At 46.7% G+C, this 25,000-nt stretch overlaps 1 protein-coding gene across 1 annotated transcript; it reads left to right on the forward strand.

Annotated features, from left to right (window-relative positions):
* The first annotated feature begins 280 nt into the window (after positions 1 to 280).
* Positions 281 to 25,000, forward strand: LOC135367939 (uncharacterized). The gene is made up of 3 exons (XM_064601035.1): positions 281 to 381; positions 21,556 to 22,013; positions 24,476 to 25,000. Exons 2-3 carry the CDS (start codon positions 21,567 to 21,569, stop codon positions 24,596 to 24,598), a joined length of 570 nt encoding a protein of 189 aa, XP_064457105.1. The 5' UTR covers positions 281 to 381; positions 21,556 to 21,566; the 3' UTR covers positions 24,599 to 25,000.

Below are 25,000 nucleotides of genomic sequence, written 5' to 3' on the forward strand. Positions count from 1 at the left end.
CTTAATGAATATGGAAGGGGGCGCCACAGTCTGCCCTGCCATCGTGTTCAACAAACGACGCGATACAACACGCTCCTCTTCGGATGCCTTTGCTGAGCTCTTCTTAGGAACGGTGCTCTGCAAACGGTGAGTCCAACTTGTTGCATTGCGAAGGGGGATCCCGTCTTATCGAATGCAGCAGCCTGCTGTGCTGCGTGCTTTTGTTTTGTCCCACGTGACGCCACCGGTGACGTCACCGGAAGTCTGCGGGGAAGTGATGGCAGTATCGATCGGACGCCAGTGGAAGCGTGCTCCTGGACGCAAACGGACGTTGGCCGTGCGACTTCCATGCCAGCGTACGCATACAGTCGTGGACGGTACTGCACACAGCGTTCCAATCAGGTGGGCGTCCAAGCAATCATCTGCCGCTGCAGCGAAACAGTAAGGTCGATGTTCGTGTGACGTTGCGTGAGCCGATCGCATTAACGTGTCTATACGCGTCTAAATTCGATCTCCGGCACGATGGATGGTGGATATTTTGTTTCTATACAACTTGTTGCTGACACATGTGGCGGAAAAAGAAATTGGGTTCCACACGCGGCCTTCAAACGTACCTGATTTTGGAATACTGTAGTGACAATTATTGTCAGTGTTATTATATTCACGGGGCAAGTCACGAGCATTGTCTGTAGGAAGAAATTCGTGTCGTACGCAGGCTTGCATGACGTACAAAAAAAAAGGGGTGTGTGAAATTGGGGAGTAATTACAGCTTCTACTCCCTTATATATTGCAATTATTCCCCAATTTAGTCGCTTCCCTGATATTTTTCCCCGGCACACTGCAAACGGTCCCTAAACTTTGCATAAATTTCCATGTGTTTAGTCCCGAAAGGGACTAATGGTTATTTATTTGTTAATTTAAAGAGTACCCACAAACAGGCAAGGCCTAAGTGAGTGGAGCACTCAACAAAAAGAAAAAAAAAAGAAAGAAAGAAATGCATGGTTACATGGTACAAAAAAGCAAAGCATCTATAGTTCCCGGAACGACTGAGATCACTCCCTTTTTCCTAGCGCGTATCCCGAATATACCGCACTCAAAGTACGGTATTTTAGTTTCCCACTCGGTACTTTGTCCGAAAATTATTTGTACTGAATTTCAGACACTTTTTTTTTTCCTGAGTATATGTTCTGCTCAGTACTGTAATTAATTTTCATTTACGCGCTCGTTTTCACACGCTCTTCACTTTCACTTGCCTATTCATTTCACCTTTCGACCTTTCGCTGGAAGCCTATATCTCCTTGTACCGCGTTCTGACGTCGGACTTCAGTTTCTCTCTCAGGAGTCTTCTTTCCTTTTTCCTTTTTTGGGAGGGGGGTTGCCCCTTGTGAATTCAGGGTCTTGAGGACGACTCTTGACCTGAGGATGCAGGGAATTTGGATGACTTACAGTATATGATGTGTCTAGAACGTTTCACGTTGGAAAGTCGCCAGTGCTAGGTTTGTGTGTGTGACTTTTCAGTTTTAGTTTTGTGTTCTTCATTTCCTTTTCTTTTCTTCTTTGTCTTCTCCTTTTCTTTTCTTCTTTGTCTTTTCCTTTTCTTCTCTTCTTTGTCTTTCCCTTGTCTTTTCTTCTTTTCCTTTTATTTTCTCCTTTGTCTTCCCTTTTTCTTTTCTCTTCCTTCTTCTTTTCTTTTCTTTCCCCTTTCTTCTTCGCCTTTTCTTTTCTTCTTATTCTTTTCCTTTTCTTTGCTTCCCCCATTTTCAATTTTTTTTAATAGCAAGCCCACCTCCGTCTGGCTGACCTTTCATTTCTTTTTTCTTAATAAATTACATATCCCCCCCAGGTTTGTTGTCCATTTCGTTCTTCTATTTTTTTTGGGGGGGAGGGTGCAGCTATGCCACTCGCCTTAGCCTTACCTCTTCCACATACTATCGGTATAGGACAAGAGAATGAAACTTCGGAAGGTCGAACTCTATTCCAATGGTCGTGCTGACGCTTGTTTTCCCTGCATGCATTCAGGACAAGAACTCGTCGGTCTAGTTGACGAGAGAAATGTAGTGGAAGTCACGATCAAGTATCTGAAATGGATCTTAACGCTTTCTCAAGTTTTTGCTACCCTAATCTTATTACTTCCGTTTTCAAGTATACCTATATATTGAACTGACCCCTAATTACAGTTTTGCCCACAGTATTTAGCATCGTATATGAAATATTTTTAGGTACGATCTTGTGTCTGTCAGGTCATACGTATGTTAAACATACATGCCGTACAATACAACACAAATACACAACACAATAAAATACAGATACTATACATACATTATGATACAGTACAACACACCATACGATTACTAAAGCGCCAACCAATTCGACAAACATACAATGCAATTCATTTAGTTAAATGCACCATAAGGTATTATGGCTTAGAAGAACAATGAAACTACATGGAAGATGAAAACCCAACTAGCATGAAAATCGACTGCAAATGCGTGTTGAATCTCCAGAGTGCATGAAGCCAATTTCGTCGGTATTGCTCTGACCCCAGTTATATGATAGTGGCGCGCACGTGCACGGTCGATTAGGAATAATTACAGAACGACATATCAATATATTGACAAGGACCGCTACTGGATGCTGAAGGACATCGTGCTCTCGTACTGGAGCAGTCACCGAATGGCACGCGGTACATTTGTTGTCAGAGTCACTCACAGTCAGAGTCACGATATGGAAAGGAGCAACGGGGAAGCGGATTGGATTATAGATTGGATTTCACTTAGAAATAACAAGGAGATTGTGGGTCCACACGCGGAACGAGTGAGTACTAAGAGCGTTAGCTTCACGATTTACTATTGGTCGGTATAGTATACTTATAATCTATAGATTACGTTATTAAAAGATTATATATAATTAGATTAGATATAAATATTAGATATTAAAAGATAGATTACGTATTAAAAGTATAACGACCGTGTCATAGGCTCTCTTTCCCAGCGCCGCATCTGGAAGCTGGCGGTGGCGCTACTTAACGGCCCCGATATTGCTGACTCAATTTCTGCAATAGTTTGTACTTCAGATTACCTTAGTATTTTTGTACAAGCGGTGATGTCTCACGGGAGATACTTCTTTCTAAAGTTGATTATCATCATCATTCTACGCGTTTTCATAAGAGCTGTTGCTGTCGTCTGCTACGGTAGTCGTACGTCCGCTTCTGCGCGTTCAAAATTCAAGTTTCCATTGTCCAATCACGGCGCAGATCTCGCGGATCGTGTGTGGACGGGCTCCTCATAGGGGTTGCCGATTATGGCATGGTCGTTACAACCTAGTAGATCGTGGATCAGGATCTCGAACCAGGAATCGAACCTCCGATCACGAGGGTTCAGGTTCGATTCCTGGCGTCGGCACCTTTTCCTGTGTTATTTGATTTCACTGAGCTAATATGTTCGGCTCGGCGTTGGTCAAGAAAGGCTATGCAATATCGGAGAACACGATGCAACGTAAGGGGTATCTGAGCGGAAAACGCCATAAAAGCGAGGAGGGGACAATCTCGTAATGGTCTGTCTGGAACGAAGTTAAATGCAGGTCCCCAAGCAGCGGTGCCGACAAGCGAAAATTTTTAGCGAGGTCACAGTGGCTGCGTTATTAAGCACACGCTCAAAATATAGAATAAAAAGGGTTCAATGACAAGAACAAAAGAATAACTTTGCAGAAACAAGACTGGACTTAAAAAAAAAAGAAAAATCTGCCCGAAAAAAGATTCATAATGGAAAATCATAACGCGGAAACATTGATAATGTTACGGAATTTATAGCATGCTGGAAAACAACGTGACAAAAGAAAAAAGAAAAAGAAACAGGTGTTCCGCATTATCTCGTAAACTTTATGAAACGATTTTATTTGAAATTTATGAAACGAAAAGCTATAGCGGGGTGCGTGACGACGGCGGCGGATTGTCATTATTTCTCTTTTAATATAACGTGTGAGATACATCATGAACAAGCGCAGAAAGTTGGGCTAGTTGGAGCATACTGCAATATTTGGGGACGCGAAAGACAAGGACATAAGGTACGCACAGAACAGGCGATACAGGAGAACATAGGAAACACTGTGTATTCACACGAGCGACATCCTCGCGGAAGATTCTAGTGGAAGAAAAAGCAAAAACACTGCTCACAGAGACGAAGTTCCTTCCCGCGTTATGCGAACATTCACACGGTGCGGAATATCGGTAGTGGCGTACTCGCACTTAGCAGACGACACTTCGCAGACGACACCGTCAGCGCCTTTCCTGTCGTCTGCTACAGAATATCTTGTGACTGTGTTGCAGGATACAGTTTCGATACACCTTGAAGAAAACAGCAAAATAAATGACGCGCGGCCTTCAGCTCTCGTTCGTGTCTTTTCCTCTTCTTTATTTATTTCTTTATTCCTTTTTTTTTTTCGTATGCTTCCTAAGCTTGGGATGTTCTGTTCATGGAACCCATCCACCAGCTTAGCCTGCGCCTACGCCGTCTTATCTACGAGACATATCATGAGGTTGTTCCTACAGGAAAATAACGCGCACGCTCTCTCCAATTCAAATTACTCTATAAAATTGTATATACGTGTGTCACAGCCGACGCCGTTTGTGTGATTTGACAAAAGGGAATTTTATTGCCATTATTGACCGATACTGGTCGCGCAGTTGACTCGGTGTCCGTACCGGTGGGATCCGTGGAGAACAAAAGCCCTATCCAGAAAGCGGAAACAATCAACTGGCTACGTGCATTCCCAAAGGAAATTACTTCCGTGACACAGCGCGCATCCTTACAATTTATCACGCGTCTTCCGCGCTCTTCTAAACGCGCAGTTCTTAACTTTAGTCGTTCTTTTTTATTCCGTGTTTACGCCGCGAAGCAACTGTGGCTATCAGCGGTGTACAGATGTGGAGGGATGGAGAGAGGCCAGCAGGAAGGAGTGAGTGGGGGACAGCGGGGTTAGTATGCGTCCTGGGCCGACTTCAGGGGGAACTGTGCCGACATCCGTCTGGAAAGCCTTCGGAAAAATGAGAGAGAGAGAGAGAGAGAGAGAGAGAGAGAGAGAGAGAGAGACAAAGAGAGAGGGAGAGACAGACAGCGAATAACATATGAAATTCATACGAAAAAAAAAAAACACGAAAAAATGAAAGGTCACCATCGAATCTCATCAAGTCGTCCGACGTGCCAATACTAATGCTACGTTGCCACGGCAACTGCTTTCACTGAACGTTAAATTTTACTTCGCAGCATGAGTACAAAAGGAACGAAACTATACGAAACACCATTGTTCTGTGTCACATCGGTGCAATCAGGGGCGGATCCAGAGCATATAGGGAGCATATTCCCGAGTTTGGGGTTTAAAAGGCAAGGGGGACAACCCAGCAAACCTATAGCGCAATGTACACGAGACTGTCTCGTTACGATGTGTAAATAAATAGGTTGCTCCTACCGTTTAATATCACGCTTTGATTTACTCACCACCGGCAACTTGACATCGCCTATTTTTCTGCCTTCGTATCACAATGTACAGCACAATAATCGTGTGTTGTATACGTTGTGCGGAGCGTCGTACGTCCAAACAGTGACGCCCCCATTTAGAGTATGAGTGACAAAGCTTATATACGGGCGACTTCGATTCGCCGCACGCAGACACGCGCCTTTTGTGAAGACGGTGGGAATGAAGAATGTGTGAGCTTTCTGCCTAGCGACCCTGACTGCGAGCCGGCATCGGGTCGATCATCGACTGTTTCCGTCGCCTTTTCGTTGCTACCGGCGGCTATTATCGTTCATCACAGCGTTTAGCTTGCAAGGCGAGCGAGAGGAACCCGTGGGTTATGGGCGCTAAACAGCGTTCGTGCCTTGATCCATCTTAATGACTCTATTCCTTCCGAATAGAGCCATCCTTTGAATCGTTTATTCTTTCTTTCTTTACTCTTGTATAGTACGCATAGAGGTGAAAGTGAATTCAAATGCGGGGTTGATAAAGTTGTGAACGTTGCAATGAATTCACACTTAGCGCCGCGAAGCGACTGTAGCTATGTGCGGCGTACAGACGAGGACAGATGGAGAGAGGACAGCAGTGGTGGACAAGGGGGTTAGTGTGTGTCCCGGGCCGACTTCAGGGGGAAGTATGCCGACATTCATGTGGAAACTTTGCCGGAAAACCCAAGGAAAACCCCAGACAGCACAGCCGGCACCGGGATTCGAACCCGGGTACCTCGCAGTCACGACGTGACTTGGCCAAGCTAGTAGTTACGTACAAGCACAACAATTGAGCTGTCCTCCGCTGGCTGTGCTATGACGCAAAAGGGAAAATGAAAAAAAAAAAAAAAACACCGATAGTCACTGAGATACAGAGTACGTCTCTATACAGCATCTGGAGCAAACCAGTAGACAAGAGGAACTCCTAGAACATCGGAAGACATCGACGGTGTTGCACATGGCTCTGGCAAGAATATTGTTATCGATATTAAGAATCCTTCAAACTTTATTCTAAGTAATCCGTACTTCTTTGAATACGGGTATACCAGGCTACATAATATTGATGAAAGGTATTACGATGCTGGTATGCCAATGCTGGGGATGTGGGCAACTGACATGGTCGCCATAATCTAGTATATATAGGTCGTGGGTTTGCACTCCACGCCACCGCCTCCATTCTGTCCCTATAGTGCTCGCGCTGTTGGATTTTAAGTGTTTGTCTTTTCTTTAATATCCTGCTGCAGTGTAAACGACCGTGATATCGATTTCTGCGGCACCGATCAGGCCCAGCATTATCCTCTGGAGTCTCCTCGACGTAGCTGGATTCTTGCTGCATATCGTATTACGCAACAAGCGCAGGGTGCCCGCAAACTCGTCTGCAACTAGGTCCGTACTACAAAATGAATACGAAAGCGCTGCATTGCTTGAACTGATAAAGCGAGCGTCGCCAAATCGAAGGGACCTTCTATAGTTTTTTTTTGCTGTGATTGTTCATCATCCACTCCTCGACAACGACAAGTACCGAAAAGGTCTACCCCTGAAAGAAGTCAACGCAGCTTGATTCCGCTGACAAATCCCGATGGACTTATAGAATACGTCGTCGATTAAGTGTCCGGTGTTGGAAAAATTATATTATTTTATTCTGTGATCGGGATATGGCTGGAGAAGGCCGATTCAATTAACGTTCATTGTTTGTTACTACACTCAGAGACAACATGAGAGAACTGATGTTCTGAGGCTGGAACAACATAGAAGGGACAATTACATATACGGTAATCCAGAAGATGTGGGTTCGAGTCCTACAGCTGGCTAACCTTTTCAGTGACTTTCATCTTTCATCGTTAACAACACAAGAGTTACAGTCAGTGCCGGGGGCAGAAGAGAAAAAGAAAATATATCAAGAATACGGGGTGGGGGGCGAAAATTTACCACTTATCACCCCCAACCCTCCCCCTTCCCTTAGCTACAGTCACACAGAGGAGGTGCATTTCTGCCAACGGCGGATGTATCAGTCCGCACCTTGAGAGTGGGGCACACGAGATTTCCGTGTTTTTTGTTAATATTTTACGTGTTTGCTTTGGAGGCATGCAAGTGTGCTCTAAATACGTCGTCTCCGAGGAGTGTTTTCGCAACACGACCAGTGTACAAGAGTCAGTTTGATGCTCGCTGGCGCACTACATTGTGACTCGGATGCGTCATGCTCCCGCCCTAAGCCAATCACGGGCGTCTTTAGGGCGGAGTTGACCTCAAAAGACTTCACCTGTTCTCGCGTAGCATTTTGAACCAAGTTACAGTTATGTCACTATAACATTCCTCAATGAGAAGTCGTTCATGACACTTACCTAAGAATATTTATGGCATATTTGTTACATTTTATCGCATAGTGGCAGCTAAAAGCGTGAAATTTTAATAGTTTCAAGGGTAAAAAACGCTATCTATTGTTCGATACCATTCTCGTGGTTGTAACCGTGAGGACGTCAAACATTTTTGCGGATATTACATAAAACGACATGGCGTTCACAGTAAGAGAAGCATATATAGTACAAATGGCGGTCAAACGGGATCCAGGGTTATTTCCACTCAATGTACCAAGTCTCGTGGGCCTACACTCTTAAAAATGAACTTCACCGCATAGCGCGCTCCTAGCCAACCATCATCTCGGATGATATCATTATCTTCCCTGATTTGCTGAAAACGGGAGGCGTACGCCTTTTTTGTGACAATTATGAACAGCATAAGTGTCACAAAAAAGGCGTACGCCTCCCGTTTTCAGCAAATCAGGGCAGATAACGATATCATTCGAGATAATGGTTGGTTATAGGAGCGTGCTATGCGGTGAAGTTCATTTTTAAGAGTGTAGTTCAAGCGGAAGGCGGTCAGTGTCAGTTTGTCGCATTCGAAGTTTTCGCAGAGTTTGTTTGTTTGTTTGTACGAAAAAAAAGGAGGAGAAATTGAACTCGTCTCCTGACTTGTTCTGCTACTCCTAACATAAATTCTCCCCCCCCCCAAAAAAAAATACTTCTCATGTGCTCTACTCGCAAGTTCGCTATTCACTATTCACATGTTCGCTATTCAGAAGTCCACTATTCACATGTTCGCTATTCAGAAGTCCACTATTCACATGTTCACTAGAAGTACAACTATTCACAATTATCCCAAGATCATGCACAGGGAATCCTAAAAGGTTGTGTCCATCCCAGAGCTCTGAACAAGTTTCACAAGCGCCGCCAAGGCAGCATCCCTCGTGCTCGCAGAGTCATCGCAGCTTCGCCACGTCTGTCTCATATTCGTGTCTGCTGTTACAGCCACAAAATGAAGGACTTACTTTAAGAGCAATCCAATTTCTTTTTGACGTGATCGCGAACAACATGACGGTTGACCGTACCGCCATCATGGGTGTGTCTTCTTTTGTCACGCACTTTAATTAGTCGGAGTGTACAAGCATGGACCCATAAATGCCGCAACCTTGCACCGAATCTGGCCAGTATATAGAAACACTGCCCTTGCACAACGCACATATCGTGAACGCTGTGGTGGCGTATAGAGGTTTCGTCTTTCGGGACCAGTGGCGCATCCAGGAGGAAGGGGGCGATCGCCCCCCCCCCGAAAAAAACCCGCCAATTTATAAATTGTACGTGGGATTTCCTTCTCACCCCTCCCCCCATACGGGCTCCGACAAAGAACCCCTTCAAACCTGGACCCGCCTCTGTCCAGGGCCGGGGCCGCTCGTGGCTATGGGGTTTTGAACGGGGTATACGCCTGCACGTTGGGGCTCCCAATGAAATTGAGGATCCTGGGTGCGTGAACCAAACCCCTAAGTGATACTGCGAGAGCGCTAAAGCCATGGAACAATTAAAAAAAAAAGAAAAGGTAAAGCGCAAAACAAACCACACGTACGTGCTTTAGTAATAAATTCAACGACGATACATGAGTCCAAAACTTCAAAAATACCTAATATCCTTTGGATGTAAGAATAATGTCCTGACGGAGTCGTACGTCCGACGGATATTCTGAGGATATCCATCGGACGTACAAATTCCTTAGGACATTATTCGTACATCCAGAGGATATTCGGTGTGGTTGGGGGAACTCACGTTTTTCTTCGTACGCAGAGTGACTGCTGTGGAAAACCACTTGATGGCGTTGCAAACGCAGGGTGCTTGCGTTTTGGGTTACAGTGAGGGAAATCCCACTCTGAAAGTCGGCTCTTTGCTTGGCTAACCTTTCCTTTCGTCCTTTTCTTTTTCTTTTAATAAACATATGGCCCAACACCCATTCTGAAACTGTCCCGCGTTGCCTCCGTCCGGCTTACGCGCCCTTTATTAGGTACGTGCCCTTTTAAAGGCCCTTGTTCTCCCTAATAACTCTAACTCCTCTCGCTCCCTAATAAATACGGCGTGCCGTGCGCTGAGATTTCAGCGGGCGCAGGTGGGTTGAATTAACCCCAGGACAGGCCATTATGTGGCACCCGTCCGTGATCAGAAATGTGGCGCGACGAAAAAAAAAAAAAACAAGACAGAATTACTAAATATCATGGACAGTGTACCGTCTAACTGAATTATGCTTTCCGTCAAAGTGGAACGCGCGTGTTAACACATGGAAAACATAGGGAATATGGTGATGGTGGTCGTGAATAATTGGGCAGTTTCTCATAGAACAGCTGCATTTGCCGAATGGCTTAGGTGCCTTTTGTAATCTTGATAGTATGTACAGTTCTGATGTACGGTCCTGTGTGTTTTAAAACTGAAAACGTCAGGAGTTACACATAACGTAAGGTATGTGCATTTGAGGACACCTTATACTGCTGTTTACTGAGGGAATCAAAATGAATGACCGCATGCAGAACGGCACAACCCAAGACGTTCCAAATTGTTTTTTTTGTGAACATGAAAATGGCGGTTTACTGTGTGTATTCATCTTTGGAATTCTGTTGCCTTCCGAAATACATGCCTACATCTGTTACGATGGGTAACAATTTATTGATTTCGCTCGCAAAAGCATACAAACGCCACTTCAACGTCGGTCAACATCTTCATCCGAGCCGGTGGAAACCAAAAGGTTGGCGGTGTCGCAGTTAATCTCATAGATAAGATATGGCAACATTTACCTTGTGATTCCGATATGCGCTATGCTCAATTCTGCACGTATCCCGAAGGTTCGGGCGTACTCAACACAATTACACGGCTGGCCTCGCTTCCTACGGTGGACGCCGTTGCCTCCATCGGCTCGTTCCCCCGTTTGTCATCCCACGTGACTGCACAGGGTTGGCAACAAACGGAGCATCTCTGCTGTAGTTAGGGGGCTGAAATTCGTCCACTAACACTGTCCATGACCAACGGATGGCTGCGCCCGGGCGGTAACGCTCGGGGATAGGAGAATCCAATTGACGGCGCGCTAAGTACAGAGAAAGACAAGGACAGACAAGAGACAGACTAAGTACGTTCTCTAGAGTCTTCCTATATTAACTCTATGCCTATAACAGTCAAGCACTCGAGAGGATGATGGTTAGGCTGCCCCAGAGCCATTTATGAAGAGAGTTTGGCCATTCTGTGATCTTTTGCCGCTCGGAGATGGAGCCGGAGCCGCCGTGGCGGCAGAGCCGTCATCGCTCCGCCCACTTAGCCGGGATGAAAGGCGAGCCGCGGCAGCACGGGGAGATTACCTCCGCTCCAAAATGGCGGAATGGGAGATTTCAGGGCGATAGCTCTGATCCAAAATGGTGCCACTGGCCTTGGCACCGCCCATCGTGTGACGTCAAATGGCGCGCTTTGAGACAGGCTCCACCCAATGGCCATACTCTCATAATAATGGGCCTGGGGTGCCCTGATTACTAGCTCCTTCTGTGTAGGGTGGAGAGAAGCGAGTGCTGCAAAGCCGACAGATTGACTCCCACACTTACCATGCATGAATACTGTGTACCCATTTCACACACTCTTTCAAACCTCTTCTGCTATGTATTCACTCAACTCCAAAATGTAGTGTGTCGCGAAGCCTATATAGCTACACTTTTGTGAGCCTTGTGAGCGCATCGCGGGCTGTGCGTAAAGATGGCGGAACTTCGTAGCAGACGACGCGGTTGTCTTTACCCTGCGCATAGGGAGATAGTATTCAGGCACCCGCAGCAACCCATGGAGGCTCCCTAGGCACCCTAACAACTTTACTATATTCACGGAATCCTGGTGGGAACTTTGAAGAAGAAGATGTTGATGATGGTGTTGGTGGCAATAACAAGTTAATTGTAACATGATTTCACTGTGCAGCAGGGTTGAAAAAAATCCGGATAATTTTAAAAAAGATCCTCTCCCGTGGGATTTTTTTGGGGATAAAACCCGGATATTTTTGGAGAATGTATAGAAGGCTGAAAATGTGACACAGAGTAAAAACAAGTGTGCTTCGCTGTTCTTTAATGTCGGGTGACCTCTCATAGTTTCTGTTTAAGGAACTGCCTGTCCCAGCAACATTGTATCAGTTTCTATTCTTTTCCCGATAAGTGGAGTTCCATGCACGCGTGGTTGAATGGTGTGGATCCTACATGCCTGGATTATAGATATCGTGTTTCGGCGCACTTCAGTTACAGTGTCTCCATGGACTCTGAATGGGCAGAAGAAAGCGGGAAAAAGTGAAATCTGAAAAGTTACAGGTTAAAAAGTAAACAAAGTAAAAAAAGTTAAAAGCTAATGTTGCGCGTTCCTGAGCTTTTGCAAATAGCCAACATTACAAGAAAATAAACCGGGAGTTTTCCGTGTGATGTTGAGTTCAGATTGTCTTTCACATCACACTTGGCGAAGACATTTTAAAAAAAATCTGGATAAAATTGTGCGGATAAAATCCGTGCGGATTAAATCGAAACAACCCTGCTGTGCAGCGTTACACTCTTAAAAATTAACTTCACCGCATAGCACGCTCCTAGCCAACCATCATCTCGAATGATATCGTTATCTGCCCTGATTTGTTGAAAACGGGAGGCGTATGCCTTTTTTGTGACACTTATGCTGTTCATAATTGTCACACACACACACAAAAAAAAGGCGTACGCCTCCCGTTTTCAACAAATCAGGGCAGATAACGATATCATTCGAGATGATGGTTGGCTAGGAGCGTGCTATGCGGTGAAGTTCATTTTTAAGAGTGTAGGTTATGAACTGTGTCTGAATGCCTATCTCCACAGACATCGTCGTATTTGTTGTTGCGTTTCAATGCGCGAGCAATGTAGTTCCATCGCTTCGGCTTTGCCCCCATGCGGACACTCGGCAAACAGACGCATGTCATTACCTTGCTGACTACCGATTCATTCAACATCCTGGGGGATTTGTCCTTCCTAACAGTCGCTGCGACTGCGCGCCTGAAGCTCCCGGAAAAAGCGCCGGTGTAATACGCGTGGAATGCGAAGGAGCTGGCCGGATATATATTCTTTTTCTGTATACCACGTGCCAACGGCTAGAGAACCGCTACACGTCGACGGGGCGCTGCGGAATGCGCGGCATCTACTCCGCAGAAAGTGTCCTCGGGAAAACGGGCCCGGCGCAGTGGTGTTATAAGGCACAGTGGTGGGGACTCCCTCGTGTATTCTGTGTATTATTCTATGTATTCGTGTATTATATGTCTATAAATGACATCGTTTTGTATCTAAAGGACGGCGGCCGTGTGGCACTCCAGTCCGAGATTTTTCAGCAGTCAGGTTTTGTCATATTTTGAACATTTCGTAGACAAGTGAAATAAATATTCTATTCATGTCTATCCAATGTGTTATTCGGGGTCGATATGCGTGGACGGAGGACAGATTTTTACCAAGGTTCCGTTTCAGAGATGCGTTTACAGGCATGCAAAACAGATTTCCCTTCAAGACCTTTACTGGTGGGGGCCCCTATGTGGTGGGGGCCCCGGGGCAAGTGCCCCGTCTGCCCTCCCCTAAATCCGGCACTGATGAGGCATGTTTTACTGGTTTGGGGTTGGTATATATATATAGAATATATATACCAACCTTTGTATTTTGTAGGGCTTGTACTTCAGCAGATCACTTGCTGCTGCAGTGACACAAAAGACCGCGTGGCGGTAAACAAATCTATGCACTGAAAGAGAAGAAGAAGAAGAGAGAGAGACAGAAAAAAAAGAAAGTAACGTTTTCGTGTCGGAGCCAGGGAAGGGTAACGGTAATGGTAACGGAAACAGAAACGGTATATTACCAAAATTGGAGATGGTAACGATAACAGAAACGGAAACGCGCACCGCCGTCCTCCGCTACCGGAAACAGAAACGGAAACGAAAATTATCCGGTATTAATTCGATTAATTAATCCGGTGTAATTCGGGTAATGGCTGTTGTGCGATGACATTTGAATGACTTTTCATTTTATTTTTGTATTTTGGTGACTCCACTGCCTGTAATGCTCTAAATACTACACAAGAGCATGGAAACAAAGCGCAATATTGGACCCCGAGAGTGCGTCCCTCGCTTACCCCGTCCCACTCCTCATATATGACATCAACACAGCAACAATACTCCACAATAGCGTGAGGATGACAGCCTAGAATTGTTAAATATTCATTTCTTACTTTTTTTTTTTCATTTCACCGTGGCCATGTCATCATTATTTATTAGTGAGAGCGTACGTCCGCTTATGAATGCGACATTTGATGATGGTCACGCCCATCTCGAGTTGTTGGGCCCTGAATGACTGAAGACATGTTTGTACATTTTTTTTAATAGTCCTGCAAGATGTGCGCATCGAAGCAGCACTTGGGCAAAACAGGGTGCTCACCAGATCCGGACGGGCCGGCTGTCCTCCGGCAGATCTGTAACAGCCGTTCCATTACCGGAAACAGTTAACGGAAACTAAATTGAAGGCTGCTATCAGAAACGGATAACGGAAACGAAAACATAGCAGCAACGAAAATGAAAACGGTAACGAAAATACGACCGTTGTCCTGTCCTGGTCGGACCTATTGGCCCCTTTTCACGGAGGAAGCAGCGCTATAAGATATTCTGTACTCATGTGCGTCTGTCGACAAACATACCTCTGGAGCGCACGACATCTACCACATCCTTTACGGTACCGTCCTTGCGCCTGCTATAATTTACGACGTTGCTTGGAATTCGCTTCATTCACGAAGTCGATTTTATCTAGCAGCCAATTGGTGAGCGGTGACCCGCGCTTCGCAACCTGTGGAACGCTCTCTGGATATTTCTGATATTTTTTGGGGAGAGTTGCCGTATACGTAGATCCAGCCGAATATCCCGGATTCCGGGGTGTTCCGTTTGAAGCAAATTCTCTGGTAACCGTATATACGTCTAACCACTGTCTTCGGGGTTCGGTAAGAGACCATTTTAGAAAAGCAAGCGCCACCTGTGGTACGCAAGGGCTCATGGGAACTTAGAGCGCCTTCAAGCATTACGATACGGCCAGAGGCGGAGGCAGAAGAAGAACAACAACATTCCCGGTGTGCGCAGCCACAGCGTCAGCCGATATGAACCATATCCGAAGCAGACGACGGAGCAGTGTCCCTCAAAGTTCCCATGCTGCCTTGCGCCACGCGCTTGATGGCGCGCGCATCTTTTTAAAATCGTCCAGTATGAGGGGCGCACGCCATTCTTGTGACACTTGGCGTACACGTGGAGTGTTACAGAAAAGACGGGCGCCTCCTGTTTTCAACAGTCAGAAGACGGGAAGAATACCATTCTGTATGCAGCTTGGCTTCGAGCGTTTTGGCGTCAGCAGTGCGCAGGTATACTCAACGGTTGAGTGGGTGGCGTCGGAAGGTCACGTAGGATGTCCCATCTGACATATCACGTTCTGCACGATCTGCTGATGCCTACCTGCGCACTGCTGACGAAGGCCAGGTTGACACAGCTGTTCAGTGTCGCTATGGTTACATTTGAGTTACGAACTCATACATTACGTGCAGCCACAGGCCTCCAACTTCTTCAATTTCTTGTACTTTTAAGGATTTTTTTTTTGAATTTTTCTCACTCATTGAGCCACCGTGGCACTACTATGATATGTGCCTGAGCAAAGGTTTTGCGCGCACGCGCTGCAGACAATCGCGCCAATTTAATTTGAAAATTATGTCGAGTAAAAGTTGTGCTGGGGCATAAATGTCGGCATCCCGTTGCCTGTGATCGATCAGCCAGTCATCGTTACGTTACGCTAATGACGTAACTAAGTTACAGATACTGCCATGAAAGTAACATATAGTTACTTGATAGTTGCCTTTTAAGACAAAAGGTGGCAGAATAAAATGTAACTAAAAAACTTTTTTCAGTATTTATACTATCCACGCGTAGCTCGGTGTTATAATTTATAAACAAAGGATTTCTCATGGGCTCTAACATCACGGTGCGAGTTAGTCCAAGGTTAGTCTAAGTTGTTCGCCCAAGTTAGTCCAAGGGTATCCTGACTGCGTGTGAGGTGACAGAACTCGCGGAATTCCTCGGGCCTGAAAAAAAAAGCAAAAATAAAAAGCAGGGTGTTTGAAGCCGCGACAAAATGATACTATAGGGAAATGGCGTGTGCAAAATATTGCAATACCTGAGTGTCTTATAGTTACAGTTACACCTAACAGTTACAGTAACATGCCCTCTCCTAAATCCGGCACTGATGAGGCATGTTTTACTGGTTTGGGGTTGCTATATATAGAGTATATATACCAACCTTTGTATTTTGTAGGGCTTGTATTTCAGCAAATCACTTGCTGCTGCAGTGACACAAAAGACCGCGTGGCGGTAAACAAATCTATGCACTCAAAAAGAAGAAGGAGAGAGAGAGATAGAGAGAGAGAGAGAAAAAAAAAAGTAACGTTTTCGTGAATTCTTGCTACGTTCGAGAAGGGAAGTGTCGGAGCCAGGGAAGGGTAACGGTAATGGTAACGGAAACAGAAACGGTATATTACCAAAACTGGAGATGGTAACGGAAACAGAAACGGAAACGAAAATTATCCGGTATTAATTCGGGTAATGGCTGTTGTGCGATGACATCTGAATGACTTTTCATTTTATTTTTGTATTTTGGTGACTCCACTCCCTGTAATGCTCTAAATACTATAGAAGAGCATGGAAACAAAGCGCAATATTGGACCTCGAGAGTGCGTCCCTCGCTTACCCCGTCCCACTCCTCATATATGACATTACAACACAGCACTGTACTCCACAATAGCGTGAGAATGACAGCCTAGAATTGTCAATTATTCATTTCTTACTTTTTTTTTTTTCATTTCACCGTGGTCATGTCATCATTAAATATTACTGAGAGCGTACGTCCGCTTATGAATGCGACATTTGATGATGGTCACGCCCATCTCGAGTTGTTGGGCCCTGAGTGACTGAAGACATGTTTGTACATTTTTTTTTAAGTCCTGCAAGATGTGCGCATCGAAGCAGCACTTGGGCAAAACAGGGTGCTCACAGAGCCGGACGGGCTGTCCTCCGGCAGGTCTGTAACAGCCGTTCCATTACCGGAAACAGTAACAGAAACTAAATTGAAGGCTGGTATCAGAAACGGATAACGGAAACGAAAACATAGCAGTAACGAAAATGGAAACGGTAACGAAAATACGACCGTTATCCTGTCGTGGTCGGAGCTATTGGCCCCTTTTCACGGAGGAAGCAGCGCTGGGTACACACTACAACTGCTACAACTTCTCTCCGTTGCGGTTACGGTGCGGATCCAGTGCGCAGGCGGCTGTCGTACGACACGCTCTTCAGACATATGCGTTCTTGATCCGTCAAACGCTTGTGGTTGACCAATCACGTCTCCACTCCACCACGTCTCCATTCCACAGGCAGCCATGAACGGGCAACGTGATGTGGTCGGCGAAACTTTGAGGTGTATTGAAGTGTATCTGCGTCATACAGAGCGCGTAAACTGGCCACTTGTTGTTCAAATGGCAGCAGCCATGTTGGAAAAGCACGCGACAGCACAGCAGTGATGCGCTTGCGCGGAGCGCGCTCGCTCATTGGTCAGGTGCATCTCCGCAGGTAGCCCGTACCGCATGGAGTTCGGTCGAGCTCAACTCTTGCGGTGCGTGTGCTTTTCGGAGTGTCGTGCTTCGTTGTCATGACAACCGTGTCGCGCCGCATCCGTAACGCATGAAAATGCAACAGTGTGAACCAAGCATTAGATATTCTGTACTCATGTGCGTCTGTCGACAAACATACCTCTGGAGCGCACGACATCTACCACATCCTTTACGGTACCGTCCTTGCGCCTGCTATAATTTACGACGTTGCTTGGAATTCGCTTCATTCACGAAGTCGATTTTATCTAGCAGCCAATTGGTGAGCGGTGACCCGCGCTTCGCAACCTGTGGAACGCTCTCTGGATATTTCTGATATTTTTTGGGGAGAGTTGCCGTATACGTAGATCCAGCCGAATATCCCGGATTCCGGGGTGTTCCGTTTGAAGCAAATTCTCTGGTAACCGTATATACGTCTAACCACTGTCTTCGGGGTTCGGTAAGAGACCATTTTAGAAAAGCAAGCGCCACCTGTCTCTCTGTATTGGCATCAGAGCGGAAGACCAGCCACACAGACTGGGTCCCTCTAACGTTTCACACGGACTAAACTAAGGCTACGTAGATGCCAACTCTAGAGCAATATGATCTCTAGATTAATATGTGTGCTGGACGTCACCATGCAACGAACGAAGACTCGCGGAAAGCTGCGAACGTGACAACGGCACTCTGTACTTGGCCACCTAAAAGTGAAGCACATACGTACCTCTATCATCTTCAAAGAGGACCGAAGATGTCTGCCACCGTCTTGCAAAGTGCACAGCTCCCAGCACAGCTCTCTCTCTACGAAGAGCGCGACGAACCCCTGCTCGAACAAGATTTAGCACTTCTGCTACACTACGGATGCGGCCACCCTGTGCTGCAATGCAGCGAGAAATCCACACCTGGTAGTTAATCTCAACTGCCAGAAGGAGGAACTGTTTCCTATCGCGATGCGGGACGGGAGGCTGAAAGAGCGTTTGAATGACAGCCCACCGAATGCGTGACACACCGAACAGGACTTCAACTTTGTGCCATAGAGTATCGGGCACAAGGCACTGATGAAACGCGTGTTCCGCAGTTTCGTGACAAGCACAGAATGGACAGAAAGGAGTGGTGACTCCGTACCGAGCCAGACGGTCCCGAAGCGGTAAAACGCCGTGTGCCAAGCGCCATTGCAGGCTAGCCCGACGTGCGTCGAACCAGCCCGCGGTGACAAGACGCCAAGCAACCTGCCGGGGCACACCAAGGCCCACAGCCGGCGGAGGCATGGGAAGAAGCTCCAAGAGCGATTTGTACAGTCGCTTCACAGTCCAGGTAGAAATGCGTTCACCTGGGTAGGACTCGCGCAGGCGCCGCATGGAGGAGGCATACTCCCTGAGGTGAGGTGCGACAAACTCAGACCGAGGCCTACTCAGCGAAAAAGCCGAAAAAAACCTGACATCAGGACCCAGGAGGAACTGTAACAGATCATGGGCAGGGTGGCACGGCTCCATGAGCGCATCAAAAATACCTTTAAGACCAAGGGCGAGACACTTGGTCTTCATATGTGGAACCCATAGGCCACCTAACTCCCGCTGCAAGCACATGCGGGCGCGTGACACCCATTCCACGCTGCCACCCCAGATGAAACGAAAAGCTGTGCGAGTAGCAGCTACCAAGATCTGACGAGGGGGAATAACGACACTGCCATGGTACCAGTACTTACTGAAAAACCATGAGGCGGCAAGACGGGCTCGACACGTGATAGGGAGCACCAAACCTCTGAGATCAGCAAGAACGGGGACACTGCGCTGGTGCACCCTCAGCCATGAGGACGGCGACAGTCCGCAACTATTAAAGTTATATCCTAGTATGCGAACATCGTCTTTAACAGGAATGCCAAAGGGCGCAGGGCACGAAGGGGTAGCATTAAGGAAGAGCAAAACACTCTTCGCCCGATTAATGCGCGCATTTGATACGTTGCCATAGGCATCTAGAACACCTAGGACAGCGGCAACAGAAGCTTCATCTCTAAGTATTAGAGATAGGTCATCCGCGTACGCAAAAAGCGGAAGAGCTGTTGAGCCAGGTAGTTTGAGCATACGTGAAGGGAGGAAAGTTGCAAGAGACTCCAAAAGTGGACTAAAGACCATGGCGTAGAGAGCAGGAGACAAAGGGCAACCTTGCCGCACACCGGACTTTATTGGAAAACGGTCAGACAGAGCCCCATTTAGCCCAATCGTAGCTGAAGCTCCGGCGTACAGAGTTCTGACCCAGTCAATAACCGTAACAGGGAATCCAAAAGCGTGCAGGACCTGGTACATGTACCCGTGGTGCACCCTGTCGAAAGCCTTCTCTTGGTCAAAAGAGGCCAAAACTGCAGGTTGGATGCGACTATGAGCCCAATAAAGGGCATCACGCAACGCAGAAGCGTGGAGCTGGAGGGACCGTCCGGGGACTGCGCAGGCCTGCCAAGGAGGAATAACAAGGCCCAAAACAGGAGAAATTCGTTGCAATAGCGCGTTAGAAATAATCTTATAGTCCGTATTCAATAGAGACACGGGCCTATAAGCGTTCCGATCGAGCCTGCGAGACTCGTCTTTGCAGAGCAAGATAATAACGCTGTCGCGCATGGAAGGACACAAGAGACCGCCCGCCAAGCAGCCATTGAAAAGGATAGTCAAAGGACGGGACAAAGTCGACCAGAAGCATTTATAAAATTCGGCAGGAAGCGCCACCTGTGGTACGCAAGGGCTCATGGGAACTTAGAGCGCCTTCAAGCATTACGATACGGCCAGAGGCGGAGGCAGAAGAAGAACAACAACATTCCCGGTGTGCGCAGCCACAGCGTCAGCCGATATGAACCATATCCGAAGCAGACGACGGAGCAGTGTCCCTCAAAGTTCCCATGCTGCCTTGCGCCACGCGCTTGATGGCGCGCGCATCTTTTTAAAATCGTCCAGTATGAGGGACGCACGCCATTCTTGTGACACTTGGCGTACACGTGGAGTGTTACAGAAAAGACGGGCGCCTCCCGTTTTCAACAGTCAGAAGACGGGAAGAATACCATTCTGTATGCAGCTTGGCTTCGAGCGTTTTGGCGTCAGCAGTGCGCAGGTATACTCAACGGTTGAGTGGGTGGCGTCGGAAGGTCACGTAGGATGTCCCATCTGACATATCACGTTCTGCACGATCTGCTGATGCCTACCTGCGCACTGCTGACGAAGGCCAGGTTGACACAGCTGTTCAGTGTCGCTATGGTTACATTTGAGTTACGAACTCATACATTACGTGCAGCCACAGGCCTCCAACTTCTTCAATTTCTTGTACTTTTAAGAATTTTTTTTTAAATTTTTCTCACTCATTGAGCCACCGTGGCACTACTATGATATGTGCCTGAGCAAAGGTTTTGCGCGCACGCGCTGCAGACAATCGCGCCAATTTAATTTGAAAATTATGTCGATTAAAAGTTGTGCTGGGGCATAAATGTCGGCATCCCGTTGCCTGTGATCGATCAGCCAGTCATCGTTACGTTACGCTAATGACGTAACTAAGTTACAGATACTGCCATGAAAGTAACATATAGTTACTTGATAGTTGCCTTTTAAGACAAAAGGTGGCAGAATAAAATGTAACTAAAAAACTTTTTTCAGTATTTATACTATCCACGCGTAGCTCGGTGTTATAATTTATAAACAAAGGATTTCTCATGGGCTCTAACATCACGGTGCGAGTTAGTCCAAGGTTAGTCTAAGTTGTTCGCCCAAGTTAGTCCAAGGGTATCCTGACTGCGTGTGAGGTGACAGAACTCGCGGAATTCCTCGGGCCTGAAAAAAAAAGCAAAAATAAAAAGCAGGGTGTTTGAAGCCGCGACAAAATGATACTATAGGGAAATGGCGTGTGCAAAATATTGCAATACCTGAGTGTCTTATAGTTACAGTTACACCTAACAGTTACAGTAACGACAAGCGGTAACAGGTTACTTCTGTACAAAAGTATCTAGTTACTGCATGAAGCAACTAGTTATCATTACTACCCGAGACTGGATCGAGGACAGGTTTTGAAGTTTAAAGGAACGCTGTTTGTCCTAATTGCCACTTTTTTTTTTTTTTCAGTCACGTCCACCATGATCGTGCTGCACTACCGGGACTATGGGCTCAGCAGCCTCGAGGAACGCTCCTACCGCGGCGCACTCTGCAAGTTCGGCGTCGGCCTCACGCTGGCGTTCATCGGTCTGACGGTCTGTTTTTCCCACCTGGTCGCCGGCGTGGTTTGCCTATCTTGCGGCCTCATCATCTTAGCCATTCCTGTCCAGTACCTTTCGCCCCAGGGGCCGTCCTCTCCGGCACCCTGCACAAGCCCTCTAATCTTGATGGACAAGCCGCCAGACCTACTCCTGGACCAGGTCCCCGTAGTCGCGCAACGCGAGCAGGCGGCGGAACAACCCTTCCAAATGGCGACGGACAAGCCGCCACCTCCGCTGCTCAGACAGCAAGGCTTTTCCCAGGCGGACGACGACGAACCAATCTACGGAGACGTCGACAAGATGGATAGCGTTAGCCTCGTCCATCAGGTACGGCGGGTGACTCGTCTCAGAGCCATGTTGCATGTAAGCACTGCGGACTAAACAAATGACATTTATTTATTTTTAAACTAGCATCGTTCGATTGACATTTATTTCGTCTCGTATTTCGGAAATCGACCTCAACACTCAAATGCTAAGTAAGCCAAATATAAGTGTTGTCAGCGAAGATTGCGCACTTACAGACCTTCTTGCAGAGCTCTTGCGTTGCCGCAAATCTCCGTAGTTTCGGATTCTCCAAGTGTAAGTGACGTCACCGGGTGCTCTGGCGTCTGTCTCCTACACAGGCTACACAAGGGTGCCATTGACCCGCCATGTTTGTAATTACCCGCAGGCGGGTGCTTTTCGCGAAACCGCCGTCTTGTCGTGGTCAAACGTCATAGCTATAGGCAACGTCGCATTTCGAGGTCATGTGACTTTATCTACCAGTCGTTTTTGCGCTTGCCGACATATTTTCGTCCGCATAAAGCCAAGGAGATGAACGTACGTATTTTGCCAGCGTAAACCATACGGTGCTTCTTCCGAGTGGTCAACAGTATACGATGCGTTCATATGTAAATCTGAGCGTTTTACTGCGAGATAATCGGATAAAAATAATTACCGAGGTGGAAAGACGTTCAAAACGGCGGACAGAAACAGCAAACGGGTTGTTTAGAAATGGTTTGGCCGCCGATCACGGGCGCGGCCATCTTTAAGGTCACGTGTGCGTTGACGCTTGATGTGACGTGTGACCAGGACCTGTCCAGAATGCATTGCGTTCGCGCAGCACGCTTTCGACTATGGAGCAATACCCTGGAAGTAACAGCGCGCGTCTCCACTCTCCGCACCACGTCGGAAGTCTGCCGGTTGCTGTGGCGAAGGGACGGAAATCGACCTTCGAGGGGCAGTGCTGCCAGTCGCAATGGAAGAGTACACACTCCACGGTGTCATACGTATCAAAAGTAGAAATTACTTTTGTGACACTGCCTCGACACATAGAGAAACTATATTTTGCGATAATGCAGTTATGTGGCACATAGATTGTAACGGCATACATTCTGCAGGACGCTGAAGACACAAGATTTAGTCGGCAGTGGCATTTTTGGGGTTCGCAAAACTGAAGTCCGTTAAGCCTTTGCCGCGCTTTTACTAAAGCAGTGATTGGGAATGCTCTCGTCCTTTCTATAATTTCACGGGGCTAGCTAATTCAGGTTTTCGTGGGATAGTGCAGTGATTGGGAATGCTCTCGTCCTTTCTATAATCTCTCGGGGCTAGCTAATTCAGGTTTTCGTGGGATAGTGCAGTGATTGGGAATGCTCTCGTCCTTTCTATAATCTCACGGAGCTAGCTAATTCAGGTTTTCGTGGGATAGTGTGCTAAAAAAAAAGCACATAAATATTTTCGAGCCACAACGTAATGAGAAGGACAGTTTCGTAGAGCGCGGCCTACGCAGCGCGCATACGATTCCATCCACCGTCGTTTCTAATGCAATAGTGTCGACTGTACCGGCCCAACATGTTTATTAAGTAATGGAACTAACTGCGGAATGCATAGCTTGCCACTTCCACGGTAATGAGGTTTCAATTTGGGCGATCAGGAGCGAATGTAAAAAAAACAAAAACAAAAAAAAAACTACTGCACATTACATGCGGCGAAGAGAAGAGAGGCGATGTCGGAGTGCATAGGAGAGAGATCTAGAGATTGGACAAATGGAAGGACAGGTAAAACAAAGTTGCTTTTGCTTGGGCATTTCACATTCTTGACTCAATCTCTCATTGTCGCCAACGCTAAGGCCACGAAGAAACGCATATGGTTTTCTTATGCCATCAATTGGCAAGAAACATAGCAGATCGAAATGAAAAGTCCAAAGAGGATGTTCCCTCTTATTTACTGTTTGGTTTTCCTGCACGTATGGCAGCGTGCCCTTGGGCCGACTTTGCAGGTATCGCACCGATCGCTGGCTCTCTGTTAGAACTAGCACGTCGCTGGGGGTAATCGTTTTGGGAACTGGGTGAAAGTGCCTGAGAATAGGCAACACGGACAGGTAACAGACAATCTAAAGAGAAACCGACTTTTTTTTTTTTTTCAAAGTGAGCTGGCTATTAAAAACCAAGAAGACAAGCAAAAGCAAATGCAATCTTAAGTTTCGCGAAGGCTAGTAGCATTAACGTGCGTGATGCAATGGCCGATTAATAAGCGGCTAGCATAGCTATACACGCTGTGATACCAGCAGTGAACTCAAGCAAAAGTCTCAAGGCGGATATTTCGAACAGAAACTGTTCTTCTGCTGGCAGTAGGTGCAGTGGTAGCAGTCTTAGAATAGACCTTCCACTTTTAACGAACTTAGAACAGTTCCAGTTCGAAATATCAACCACTTCCGAGCTGAGTTCGACCAGATCGTTGAATTTGACGCTTTTCGACAATGACGTCACCAATTTTTCACTGTCGCATCTCCTTTTCCACTTTTTTTCCAGTACATCGACAGGATGGGCAGCCTATCGACGGAGAGGGAGCCCAGTTGGCATTCCCTCTATCTTTCGTTGAGCGAAGAGCACGAGGCACACGACACCCAAGAGGACCGAGAGAAACGATCATGACGCCGGCTGTCCACGTGCTAGAAGACAGCAAGTGGCTATTCGCTGCAAATGTGTGGTGCTCTCAGACTTCCGGTGCAGCTAAACAAGGAAACCACATGTTCCTATAGGCTTCCTTCTATAATGTCTTCCGCAAAATTTTGTACAGCGCTTGTTTTGTTATCACTGATTGCAGTGACGACCATTAGCTGTCACATCATAAGTGTCGTACGTGCCGTACGCTCTATCATCATATCATGTTTGAACGAGCTACTTGACAAAATCTTCAAGCACCGTGTCTGCGTATCTCGATGTCTATAGCTCGCTCACAAACTACATTATTTTATCGTACGTGCGTGTGTTATGCGTCTGACATGTATCTATACACAAGATGAGAGCTCAAAATGTTTGATTGAATAAACAAAT

Source organism: Ornithodoros turicata, chromosome 9, assembly GCF_037126465.1.
Source record: "Ornithodoros turicata isolate Travis chromosome 9, ASM3712646v1, whole genome shotgun sequence".
Taxonomy (NCBI): domain Eukaryota; kingdom Metazoa; phylum Arthropoda; class Arachnida; order Ixodida; family Argasidae; genus Ornithodoros; species Ornithodoros turicata.

Coding starts and splice junctions, on each gene's coding strand:
- LOC135367939 (XM_064601035.1), top strand. CDS start 21,567: ATGATCGTGCTGCACTACCGGGACTATGGGCTCAGCAGCCTCGAGGAA. Junction 22,014..24,475: donor GCGTTAGCCTCGTCCATCAG/GTACGGCGGGTG, acceptor CTTTTTTTCCAG/TACATCGACAGGATGGGCAG.